The sequence below is a fragment of the Pogona vitticeps genome, chromosome 10 (genome assembly GCF_051106095.1).
Source record: "Pogona vitticeps strain Pit_001003342236 chromosome 10, PviZW2.1, whole genome shotgun sequence".
Lineage (NCBI taxonomy): Eukaryota > Metazoa > Chordata > Lepidosauria > Squamata > Agamidae > Pogona > Pogona vitticeps.
In genome coordinates, this window is record NC_135792.1 from 1,515,573 (window position 1) to 1,528,872 (window position 13,300).

The 13,300-nt window shown below is 51.6% G+C and overlaps 1 protein-coding gene across 1 annotated transcript; it reads left to right on the forward strand.

Moving 5' to 3' along the window:
• The first annotated feature begins 522 nt into the window (after positions 1-522).
• Positions 523-12,269, forward strand: DEF8 (differentially expressed in FDCP 8 homolog). The gene is made up of 12 exons (XM_072980483.2): positions 523-643; positions 4,046-4,180; positions 5,263-5,360; positions 6,259-6,408; positions 6,980-7,124; positions 7,541-7,705; positions 8,648-8,775; positions 9,391-9,504; positions 9,728-9,808; positions 10,142-10,282; positions 11,163-11,272; positions 11,397-12,269. Exons 2-12 carry the CDS (start codon positions 4,057-4,059, stop codon positions 11,497-11,499), a joined length of 1,359 nt encoding a protein of 452 aa, XP_072836584.2. The 5' UTR covers positions 523-643; positions 4,046-4,056; the 3' UTR covers positions 11,500-12,269.
• Positions 12,270-13,300: the final 1,031 nt, after the last annotated feature.

A 13,300-nucleotide genomic window follows, 5' to 3' on the forward strand; every position in this document is an offset into this window, starting at 1 on the left:
ATGAGTTGGGGAGGGACAGCTTTCTATCCTCTGGATTGGAGAGGCCTCCCCTGCAAAGACACCTTTGTGGCGCCTTCATGGCTTTGACTCCATTTCTGCTTCTAGACTGTCCTTAAAGCACTCTCCGGGCTGCTTACCACTGAATGCGAGCTGGGCATTCATTTTACCAGCCTCAGAAGGACGGAAGGCTGAGCTATCTGGGGTTGGACCCAGGAGGTGAGCAGAGTTTCGGCTGCAGGACTGCAGTTTAGCCACTGCGCCACAGCAACACCCGTGTTTAGGTCCCGGAAAAGATGCCGATTTTGGCCGCGCGCGGCGAAGCCATTCCTCTGCCCCTTTCGGCCCTCTGCAGTCTCCCTTTGGGTCCGGCCTTCCCCGGGCCGCGGGCGCCCCCTCGCCGCCGGCCGGGGAAGAGCGCGCGCCCTCGGCGGACTCCAACGCCGCTGCCTCCTCCGAGCCGCCAGGGGGCACCCGCGGTCCGGTCTGGTCTCTGCCCCCCCGCCGGCTCGGCCGGCCGGTCTGGGCGGCGCTGCTCGCGGGCAGCCGGGTTACAATGTAGCGAGCGAAGGAAGCGGCGCGTCCGGGCCGAGGCAGCCCCGGCAGCCGCCCGCCCGCCCGTCCCCCCCCCCCGATGGGCGCGCAGGTGAGGCGAGGCTCTTGGGCGGGCGGGGGCTCCCGGGACCGGGAAGGGAGGGGGGCGAGGCCGGGGGGGGCTGGCTCTTTCCCCCCCCGCCAGCCCTGCAAGGTAGGCCCTGGGCCGGGTCCCACCATTGGAGGGGGGGGAGGAAGGACCAGGCGGCGCCCGGTTGGGGGGCCGAAGGTGGCGGGGCCGCCCCCAGGCAGGGCGCCGCCTGAAGTCCAGCCGCCGCCGCCTTCCCCAGGCCCGGAGGCGAAGGGCAACCCGAGGCGCCGGGGCCGAAGGTTAAGGAGCCACGGGCTGCCTGGCGGAGGCGGAGGCGGAGGCGGAGGGGAGGGGAGGGGAGGGGAGGGGAGAGACGTCTCCCCTTTCCCCCCCCCCCTCGTTCCCCTCCTCGTCCCTCCTGGGCCTGGTTAGGAAAAGGGGACAGCCGGTCCGAGCCTGCAGCTTGGCTCACTTGCCTGAGCCTTCTCCCAAAACCCCGGCGCTGGCTTGGGCGCCTGCCTTCACCCCCCCTCCTCCCCCAGTGGTTTGGGAGAGGGAAAAGCCGGGTCTGGTCCTCAGGCTGCCTGAGGTTCTTGCACACACACACACACACACACACACACACACACACACACACACACACACACACACACACACACACACACACACACACACACACACACACACACACACACACACACACACACACACACACACACACACACACACACACACAAAAGCGGTGGTCTTTGCTCATCCGGAAAATGCCTTTTAATCGGGGTTTCCTTGTTGTTCTTTCCCCCCCCCCCCGCTACCTGGACCATCCCCAAGACTTTCTGCAGTGGTTTCCACATCTTACAAAGTTTATGTTGTTATTGAACGTATCACAAATAGAGCAAATGAACCTGAAGCATTGAAAAGTGGTTTCAATGAAACCCCTTCCCAATTTAGATTAAACAAATGGCATAAAAACCAATTTAAAAGCATACAACTTATGATGATTTGCATAAACATACAAGCAACTGAACCACCTGCAGCAGCCTTGCTTTGAGGGGGGGGGGGTTGTTCCTTTGGTCAAGAGGTACAGCCGATGTAATGGGCATATCTTTCTGCCTCCTGGTTTGTGATCTAAGTTTCAGGGCAATGCCCGGGGAGCCTGACCTTTGCTGACTTTCCCCAGCTTCACTCCTGCCTTCCCCAGCTACCCTCTTCTAGCTGCCAGCTAAGCTGTCTTCTCCCTTGCGTCGGCCTTCAGCGCTGTGCCCCCCTCCCATTAGCGCTTGTGGTGTTTACACAACCCCAACAACTAGAGTGGTGTGAGAGGATGCACGTCACAAAGAAGGATGTTTGCTACTTTCTGGCTCCTTTTGGACATATGGGACAACTACAACACCCATCATCCTTTATCCAGCACAACAGGCTAGAGAGGATGGGTGTTGCAGTCTAGCTCATTTTGAGATCACTCGGGGATGGTGGGGGCGACCATCAAAACCAGCCTCCCTGCCTGAGCCGAGGGGCTTTTTGTAGAAAACTTGGCTTTTTAATTCAGTAGTAGCCCAACAGCTTTTGTTCTGAACGTGTGTGAAATATTCTGCTTTATGTTAGAAACAAGGTAACCAGGTTAGTCTTCTTTAAAAGGAAAACTTTCTCTCCAGTCAAACTGGTTTTTACCCGTTTTTAATCTTAAAAAGATATTTTTTAAAAAACATTGTTTTCAAACATTAGAAAACTTCCTTCTGAAAAAAAAAAAACCCAAATAGGCATCTGATCTAAGACAGCCTGTCTTCAATCCTGCACCCTCTGAGATGTATGGGAACATAATCTCCATCAGATTCGAAGGCCCCAGTTTGGGAGAAAGCTGGGCTAAACTGATGTAGATGTACTTGGTTCCGTCAAGCATTTGTTACTGTGCTTAACGATTGTATTGTTCAGTTTGATTTTTAATGGTGATTTTTATGGTTGTCTTACTTACTCTGTTGCTAGTTTGTCCCCTGCCTTCTTGTAGGTATTTTTTTTAAATGGAAAGGCAAGATAATAATATAATAAATGTAATATGCAAATAATCGTGCATCCTAGTGAAGCTGAACTAGCGGGGGGGGGGGTGTTGATGAGAGCAGAGGATTTGTTGGGAGCTGTTAAGCCTGGAGATCAAGGGCTCCAGTAGATCCTGAAAGCCGTTTCCAGAAGGCGCCGGTGGCAGAGGGAGGAGGCTCTGTGGATGATGTCATTTTCAGGGCTCCCTGGAGAACGTATGGAAAGAAAGAGCGGAGAGAAACGCAGCTGGTAGGATGTTCTTTCACCAGCCCCAAATAACATGGGCTCTTCGTTCCTAGTAGAGAGAGTTCCATATAACGAGGATCCTCTAAATCAGCCGTCCTCAACTTTTTTTTAGGCCACAGGCATAAACACAACATGAAAGAAACACTACCTGAATCAGGATTGTATAACGAACCTTATAAGGTGGCGCGTGAAGAATTGTTTCCAGTCTGTGGCCCCCTTCCATATGGCTCTCGTTGAGTTTGCCTGCTCTCCATTTTTATCTGCTGCCTGACTGCTTTTGCTGCCCAAGGACCAGGGAACCAAGATGCCCCCCCCCCCAATTTCAGACCCTTTTCGCTACCTTCTTCCCCATCTCTTTCTGTGCTCTGCCCCCTAGGCCATGGTTGCCCTCCACAGCTATGCAGTGGGGCTGAAAGGGCCTCGTGACAGGTTGCCCATCCTTCCAGAAGACAATATTTTATTTTGGTTTTTTTTTCAAAATCTGCACAAGACCTGAAGTCATTTTTTTAAAAAATCTGTAGAAATGCTCCCTGCACACTAGGCATCTGACCCTCCAGATATTGCTAGACCACAAATCCCATAACCACTGGTGCAGAGTAATGGGAATTGGAGTCTTGATATCTGGAGCATCACACGTTGCCCATCCCTGCAGTAAGACAAGTTTGGAAGCCTTGATTCTGAAGCCATTCTCGCACCTAGAAATGATAATGGTCCATTTCTACTGGAATTGTTGTTTTTGTAGGTGGGGGCAGGGAGCTATGAATGGCCCAGGGCTGTAAATAAGACACACAGAGAGAGCTGACCTCATTGTGCAGGAAGGGGTGATACATCTGGTGACGCACACGGGACTACCCAGACAAGGTGTCTCTGTGACTCTGCAAGGTGCTGTTACGTGACCTCCGGCTGGGTTGCAGAACCGGCTTTTCTACCTTCTGGGACACAAAACAAGCCTCCAGAAGCCGGGGAAGGTCCAGCTGAAACCAGAAAGCATGGATGCCACCCTGAGTGGCTTTGGCCCGGGCCAAGCACTCTGAGGACCGCAGCGAGCAAGCTGACCTACGTGTCCCCAGGAGTGCGTTGGTCTAGTTTTTAACCTGACCCACCTCAGGCCATTCACCCTGCCCTTTTGCGTGGCTCCCACAGGTTGAACTGCTATGGAATATGACGAGAAGTTGGCCCGCTTCCGACAGGGCCACCTCAATCCGTTCAACAAGGCCCCGCTGCGAAGCCCCCCGGACACCAAGACTGCAGGGACCGAAGGAGAGTTTCCGCGGGAAGGTGAGCGATTCCGGTGCTTCTGCTGGCTCTTTCCGCCTGTCTCGGCATGGGCAGGGCTCACTCGGGAAAAGCTAGACATCCCCTTGCAGCCTAATTCGAGTTCAATCATTTGGGGGCCAGGTTCCAGGGGTGGTGTCTGGAGGGGAGGGGCCAAGGCAGAAAGCCAAAAAGAGCAGCCCGTTCCAGCTTCAGGTTCCTGCTGCCAAGAAATAAGCTTTAAGAGAGGCGTTTCTGTTAGAACTGGGAAAATATTACCCTGACAAAACCTGAGGAGGCACCTGAGGGTGATGTTGGGGGGGGGGGATCTGGGTATGCGCGAGGCTACCAGTTTAATCCTAACTGTAATAGTCTGTAATCCCACCTCCCAGTTTGTTTAAATGGCTAGTAGTCCACGGATACCCAGCGCAGTGTAGCAAACAGATGGGCAGGCTAAAACTCAGGAGACCTGAATTAGTCTCTGTTTGGCCATGGACATCCACAGGAGGGGTGGAACTGGTCAAAACACTCAGTTGCCTAGAGAACCCTTTGAGCCTCGTGGCGGCACTGTGGTTAAGCTGCAATCCTGCAGCCAAAATTCTGCTCACCACCTAGGATCCCATCCCAGGGAGCTGGCTCAAGGTTCACTCAGCCTTCCATCCTTCTGAGGTCCGTAAATGGAGTCCCCAGCTGGCTGGGGGGGGCGGGGGTGGCAAAGTGTAGCCTGCTTAATGACAATTGTACACAGCCCAGAAAGTGCTTTAAGCTCCGTAGGGCAGTATATAAGCAGTACGCATCCCTTTATATATATGTGTGTGTGTATGTATGTGTGTGTGTGTGTGTGTGTGTGTGTGTATGTATGTATATGTATGTATATGTATATATGTATACACACGTACACATGTCGCTGTAAGTCAGCTCTTATTTGATGGCACATAACACAGTAGTCTACTGGTTTGGGGGTGACCTCCGAGTGGGGGCCAGGTGTCCTGTTTTGCCACGAGGGCCAGGCAAGTAAGCATGGGAGAGGCGAGATTGAGAGGAAGAAGGATACCTCTCCGTTCTCGCCCATCTGCCATGTCTCTCTCTCTTCTTCCTCCATGTAGACCTGAGTCTGGGATTGTCCCCCGAGGAGCCTGTGTTCCAGTACACAGAGCGCACGATGGATCTGGGACTGGCAGAAGACCACTTCTCGCGCCCAGTGGTAAGGAAACGAACGGGGTTGGGGCTGCTGTCAGTGCTCAGCCAGGAATTCTCACTGTAAATGCTGTGAGTGCCAGGAGCCAGAAAAGAAAGTGCTGGATACAAAATAAACACAACGGAGACATATATTGAGTAGAGTGCTTGCATTGATACACAGAGCCACGTCAGTGATGCATTATTGAAAACACATGTGTGCAGTAGTAGCATCTCACGGATTTTTAATGAAATTATGTTTTTAAAAAATCTGCTTTTTTCATGAGCAGAAGCAAAAAATTTAAGTGTAGGGAATTATGGCTTGGTACAATCAAAACTCTGATGCAAAAGTGCCCAAAGTAAATGAGTATACGTATATTTCTAACAGAAATATTCTGGAATTGTTGTGATTATGTGTGTCTTTGTGAAAGATTTATGTTTGGTACAGTATATACTATTCCTTACCTGGAGCTCCCTCTTCCTGGGTTCCTTGCACTTGTGACTTTTTTACTGGAACCAGCCCTCATTTTAGCTCTGCTGATGTTGATATATTTACTTAGTTTTTATTTTTACAGCGGTGTTACTTGGTTTTATAGTTTAAATTTGTTTTCATTCCTCTATGAAGTCTGGAAGCCACCTTGAGTGATATACTTTTTAATGGAAAGTTAGGGTATAAATGCACTAAACAAATGAAACAAATATCTAAAATATTCATAAAAACCCACAAGCCAGCCATTTACAAAACTAAACCAGGATCCATCCATCCTCCCTGGCTGGATTCACTCCCTTATCTCTCATTCGCTCCTCTGTCTCCATCATAAGGTCGGGCCCGGGGGCCTCACTTTCTTGGCTTTAGCGGCTTGGCTGTGGAGGTTTGGATGCTTTTGGCTGGAACGGTCCGTGGCAGAGTCACATTTTCTTTCCAGGGCTTCTTCGTGGCCTCAGACATTGAGCAACTGCGCCAGGCTATTGAGGAGTGCAAGCGCAGGATCCTGGACCTTCCGGATAACTCAGAGAAGCAAAAAGACGCTGTGGTGCGGCTCATTCACCTGCGTCTCAAGCTGCAGGAGCTGAAGGTGCCAGACTTGCTCCCTCTTCCACTTGTGGGGCATGAAAGGGGAGGCCGAAGCAGCTCCCTGGCCACTTCACTCCAGAGGCGCAGGGGGCATCCTCTTGAGAGAGAGAAAGAGAGAGAGAAGGAGAGAAAGAGGTGCACTGGACATCCTCTTGAGGACTAGAGCCTTAACAGCGCTTCTCGTGTTCTCTCTTTCTCTCTTTCTCTTTCCATATGTCCGTCCTTCCCCCTCAGTGCATTTTAAGGGGGAAAGGGTTCAGAATTTGACCTGGACTTGATTTCTTTAAGAGATTACAGGAAGCATGCAAACTGTTTCCTGGTGTGTTAAGGATTCACAACCTGTGATTTAAATAATACCTCCCCTTCTTGGGTAATGCAGTTTTGGCTTGTATTTCAGGAAAGGCTGTGTAGTGGGTGAGTGGGGGTAGAGAGGTGTGTGTGAGAGACAGAAGGGGAGAGGGAGAGGGAGGGAGAGGCCGAGCCTCCCCCCTCCATTTGTTGAACATCCAAAGGCCTTATGAACACCCGTCCTCCCCCCCCACCCACCCACCCCACCCCGGTGCCTGCTGCAGGACCCCAGTGAGGATGAGCCCAACATCCGGGTGATCCTGGAGCATCGCTTCTACAAGGAGAAAAGCAGCAAGAGCGTGAAGCAGACATGTGACAAGTGCAGCACCATCATCTGGGGTCTCCTCCAGACCTGGTATACCTGCACAGGTGAGGAGACGACGCCTCCGCCCGCTGCTTTCCCCCTCAGAGCTCTCTGAGAAGCTTCCCTGCAGCAGCCGGCCCGGCATTCCCAAAGAGAGTTTGCTTTGCTGGTGAGGCGAAACCCAGGAACGAGGCAGAGCAGCCCCTGCTTTCTCTTGGGCTTGGTTTCCCTGCCAAGGTTTTATTCCTTGCCGCCGGCCGGCTTTGAGGGCCAGCTGTTGCCAAAAGAGAATAAGGACACCCTAACAAAATAGAATTTTAGAGGCCTCTCTCGAAAGGGATGCCTCCGGTGGGAGGCAGGACAGCTTGGGTTTTTGGCCACAGATTATGGCCTCGATAGGACTTGGGTGCTGTGGCTCGCTCCTGTGACTCTGCCCTTCCTGGGCTCTGCTCCCTTCCTTCCTTCCTCCCTCCCTCCCCAGGTTGCTCCTACCGCTGCCACAGCAAGTGCCTGAACCTCATCACCAAGCCCTGCGTGCGCTCCAAGGTCAGCCACCAGGCAGAGTATGAGCTCAGCATTTGCCCGGAGACGGGGCTCGACAGCCAGGACTACCGCTGTGCCGAGTGCCGGGTGCCGATCTCTCTCCGTAAGTGTGCGGATGGTGCAGCCCCTTTGGAAACAGGAGGGGTCTGTGGGGCGTCCCGGTCACGTGCCTGCAGGGGTGCCGGCGGGCTTGGGTCTGAGGAAGAGAACCCGTCCCGGGAGGTGGGGACGGAGGAGTGAACAGGCCTACCTGTGCGGCCTCTGTGTCTTTTGTATTTCTGAGGATGGTGGGAACGGTTATGGCAGGCGTACATGCCCCAGTCCCTTTGGATGGCTTTCTAAGCCCCAGACAAGAGATCTGAAATGGAGGGCCTCTTAGTAGTTCTTTTTTTTCTGAGCAAAGAGTCCTGGAATCATGTTTGGCACACACATCAACAGCTTCCTTGCTTTCACAGGAGAACTGCACCCAGCTCCTCTTTTCCTCCCTCCTTCCCTTCTTTTCGGGAAATGCTTTTCCATAACCAAGGCACAGTCTTGTGTGTGTCCCCCCCCCCCATTTTCATCCCTGCAGTGAGATGCAGACAAACAGATTCTGCCTCCTAGTCTTTTATGGCAGATCTTTGGAGGCTTTGCTAAAACGTTTTGCTCAGAATTGCAAAAAGCCAGCAGAACAGCCTTTTTCTGGACTACAGCTCCCAAGCTCCCCCAGCTGGCCTGGCTATTTGGGAGCTGTAGTCCACAAGCTGGGAAGCAGAAGTCAGGGAGCAGCAAGGTACAACTTAGAAGTGCAGCCAAGCGGAGCCTGTGCACTAGACGTTGGAAACCCCAGCATTAATCCACAACAAGCCTAGTTAAAAGGGTTTCCTGCAGCAAAAGCCTTGGAGGATCCCACTCCGTGCCGCCCTGGTCTGTTTTACCCCCATACCGGGTGGGCCAGCACTCTGCCTCTTCCCTGCGGGCACTTCTAGAATCCTAAAAGCCAGCCAGTTGGGTTGTCCAGTCAGCCACGCTCACCTCTGCCCTTGTGCTCTGTCCCGCTCTGCAGGGGGTGTTCCGAGTGAAGCCCGGCAGTGCGATTACACCGGCCTTTATTACTGCAGCAACTGCCACTGGAATGACCAAGCGGTCATCCCTGCCAGAGTCATCCACAACTGGGATTTCGAACCGCGCAAGGTATGGCTTGAAATGCGCTCTTCTTCCTCTTCTGCTAGAACTTGGAGTCGTGCCTACAAAACCGGCAGGGAGGAGAGGGTCCCGTTTCTTTGGTGCATCCCCCATAAAGTTCTCCTTCCTGGAGCCTGGAAACTTGACTCTTTCTTTTTTTTAACAGCCAATGTCCCATGACAGCCGGGGGGGGGGGGGACCTATTCTTCCAGGCTGTACCTTTTCTTCCCCAGACAGTGGCATCAGAAGTGAAGCCAATTCGTGGTTTTGATCTGCAACTTGCAGAATTTCCCACACACCTATGTCCAGAAATGCAAACCTGCACATCTCTTAGGTAGCATCTGATCGGCAGGCCAGGCTACCCTTGAGGCTCATCCTTTCTGGGGATTTTCTCTGGCCAGTTCCCTCCCCATTAGTGGGACTGGAGATGATGGCGGATGGTGATGGAGAGGCACCAAAACCAGGGTCCTGTTTCCAAACCACTGCTGAATTCTCAACACCAAGTTGGGTCTTCTCTTTCCCACCCCCACCGTACCTCATTCTTACAAGGACACTCCGTTGCAGACCCTCTGTGGTTGCAGAGCATCACGGCTGCGCGTTCTAATGGGTGGATGTGATTTTCAGGTCTCTCGGTGCAGCATGCGCTACCTTGCGCTGATGGTGTCGCGGCCGGTACTCAAACTGCGTGAGATTAACCCTCTTCTCTTCAACTACGTTGAGGAACTGGTGGAGATCCGGGTGAGCCCTTGTTGGGTAGGAGGAAGTCTGGAAGGCCTCGGGGAAGGGAAGGGTATTTGGGTTCTTCCTATGCCATACTCTGGACTGGTATTCTAGCACCCCAGAGAGAGGCAGAGACTCTCTTTGCTACCTGGGAAAGATTGCTTGGTGCAACATTCCAAGGAAGCCTGTCCATCCATCCGTCTGTCTGTTCTTCCCTCCCTTTTCTGTCCTTCCCATGCAGAAACTGCGCCAGGACATCCTGCTTATGAAACCATACTTCATCACCTGCAAAGAGGCCATGGAGGCTCGGTTGCTACTCCAGGTCAGGAGAGAACAGTTGCCTCCTCAGATGTTCCTAGTGTTCAGTTTTTCTATCCATGGGGGAATGTCTCACAACCCACAGTGGGGAGTACACAGTAAGAGCTGATGTGTTCAGCTTCTTTTACAGATGTTAGAAGAGGTCTGCTGAACCTGGCATATCCTCCGGCATGACCTCTTACAGGTGCCCATTCCTGACATCATTCCATGGGGCAGCAGGAAGTCCTCCCACTGGAGATCCCTTATTGGGTCCAAGCTTTTTCCTCCTCCTCCTCCCGCTTCCGCCCCCATTTTCATCCATGTGCAGGGTCAGTAAGCGGCCGCCTTCTCCCCTCAGCTGCAGGACCGTCAACACTTTGTGGAGAACGACGACATGTACTCCCTGCAGGACCTGGTCGACGTCAATGCGGGACGCCTCAGCTGCTCCCTGACAGAGATCCACACCCTCTTTGCCAAGCACATCAAACTGGACTGTGAGGTGAGGCCAAAAAGATGCTGCTCTTGGTTGAGAACAGGCGCCCGCCCTGTACAATCAAAGCAACACCTGGGAAAGGTCAGCCACCGGGCGGGGGGGGGGGCTGGTGTCAAGAGATCTCTCCACAAGCACAACCGTTGTGCAGGATTTGTACTGTTTGAGAACCTCCAAAGAACCTATGGAAGCTTGATCCGATCAAAGCTGCATCTTCTCCACCCGTCTGCTTTCACAACAGTCAACAAGACCCAATTATGGGTTGAAATAATGAATGAATGAATCTCAAAGCAGTTTACGATAAGAATAAGTACCAGGAAATGAGTGGCTGAAAGACGGAGATATGAAAATGAGAAAAGTAGCAACATTGTTTTGAAAAGTTTTATTGAAAACCACAGACACCTGATGGTGGAAGCAGGAGAGGGTTACTTTTGCAATTTCCAGTGGCACAATTGATGGGTGTGGTGTGGGTCTAACAGGCCTTTGGTCGGATCCAGCAAGAGTGTTAGGTTTTCATAACTACTAGCAATCAACAGATCCCACTTTTCCTTCTGCTAAACTATTTAAGTACCGTATAAAGTAGAAGCAAGGGGACATCCCTCCCTCATTCATAATCTTACAAACCTCCCCTTGTCCCCTTTATTGCAGATCATGCTACAGTCATATACAGGCCGCTTTAAAGTCTCCTTTTATTTATTCATTTCTTTTTCTGGGGCAAATGTAACCTCACACATTCCTTGTTGTGTGGCTCTAAGAGTGTGGCAGGCATCCTGCAGGGAAGAAGCTTGTCCTGTGGCATGCCTGAGAGCACGCTGTGCCCCACCTCTGTGGGGGTCCTGGAGGCAGGAGGTGGTAGCGTGTGACTCACGGGCTTTCCCTTTTCCCACAGCGGTGCCAAGCCAAAGGCTTTGTGTGTGAACTCTGCAAGGAAGGGGACGTCCTATTCCCTTTTGACAGCCACACGTCAATGTGCATGGACTGCTCTGCCGTTTTCCACAGGTAAGCCCTTCCCAAGAGCTGCAGGTGGAGGTGCACATGAGCCAGGAAGAGCTTGTTGGCCAGTGCTGCTTCCTCCCCCTCTGGGCTTAACAAAACTAATCTGACTTTGTGCTTCCTCCTGCAGGGACTGCTACTATGACAACTCCACAACGTGTCCCAAATGTACTCGGCTCAATCTGAGGAAGCAGTCTCTGCTCAGGGACCCCAGCATGGAGCTGGAGGCATAGAGGTGCCTTTCTGCAGTCAGAGAGGGAGAAGACGTGCCAAGGAACCTGGCTTCAGCTGTACTCGCCTGGGAGGTGGCCAGCCCAAAACCAGCAAGGAGGGGAACCTTTCAGAGGAGTGGATCTGGGAATGTGCTCCCCAGAGCTGGAAAATGAGGCAGCAGGGCAGGAGCTGATCCTTGATCCCAGGCTCAGCTTTAGTGGACAACTCATCCAGAATGCTGCATGTGGGCTGGACACTGAAGACTCATCCTGGCAAGAATTCTGTGGCTTAGATCAAGAGGCGGCTGTCCTCCAGGACTCGGGCTTTTGGGAATGAGGAGATCAGCCACATATTGTGGCAATTAATCTTGGTAGCACAGCTATGGAGGAAGGGCTGCCTGGCTCTGATTTCCAAGGCTTCCCTCAGCAGTTGTTTATTCACACTGCCCGTCTGCTGGCACATGACTCTGGAGAGTGCCACAGTGGCCTGCCTTCCAGACAGTGGTAATAATGAGCAAGGAAGATGTTTTAATTTCAGTTGGCTAATCAGACACCTACAAGTCATTCCTTCTGACTCGGATGCCTAGCAGTGCATCAGAGATGAGTCAAGGGTGCTCCTTCCCCCCCCTTCCAGGCCTGGGGGGCGCCTGGCAGTGGTACATCCAAGAACTGGGTGAAATTTGGAACAACAACCCCTGACAGCGGGTGGGAAGCGAAAGCAGGGCACTTAAGCCACAGTAATTTATCACGAGCACTAAAATCACTTTAAATAAAGCCGTGTGTAACTCTCATTGTGCTGCTCTGATTTCAGCCTTTGCTCATGTAGCTTTGGCCACTTATCATCTTTTAGCTAGCTGCTGCTGCTGCTGCTGTTATATACTATCAAGTCAACCTTGACTTATGGCAACCCCATGAATGAGCACTCTTCAAAATATGACTAGATATTACCTCCCTTTTTTCCTTTCTCAGAATGGCTTCAAACCTGTGGAACTATTCGTGAATGACTGTGGCAAAACAAAGCAGGCTAATAGAACTGGTGGTGCTATTTACAGAGATCAATGACATAGAATCTCTTGAGGTCAAATAACAGAACATTACTTGTAGATGTGAAGTGTTTGTGGGTTCTGCATGGTTGCTATTTTCAGTTCCTAGTTAAACTTGGATTGAGCATTGGGACAAAGTGACACTCGCCATAGCCTTAACTGTTGCTGAGTGGTAAAGCTATACATGTGCCCACACTTGCAGGATATGTGCCAATGATCCAAATCCATTACTCCCCATTTGGATTAAGCTGCTTCCAGTGAAAGGAAGCTGTAATTAGAGCTGCCAATTTCACATTTGCTAGGTTGACCTCTCAGAGGCTAGTAAATGTACTAGGAATGTATTTCACTGGTAACAGAATTTTATTCGTCCTGCAAAAGCTGTTGGGGTATGCGGCTGCTGTTTCATAAAACAGCTCCTTAAGTGATGGATAAGTAGGTGAGAAGTCTGATTTCATCCTAAGTAGATTGCGGAAGGACGAGAAAAAGAATACACGCTTTAGTTCCCATCGGAGTATAGATTGTTCCTTATGTCATAGAAGCATTTGGTGAGTTGATTAAAAAGTGGTATTATTTATATTAAGTATGGCTAGGCATAAGCAGGATGGAAAATAAATTCCTTAACGCATATGCCCAAGATCAAATGCTGATCAAAGCACTGGGCCCTTGTTCCAGCTAAAAAAAAGGAACCCTGCTGTAGGACCTTGTTTATTAATGTTTGCAGCATAGGTAATCAAGGTCCTACAGCAGTGGCCCTGCTTTTGACTAGAATTAGGGCCCTG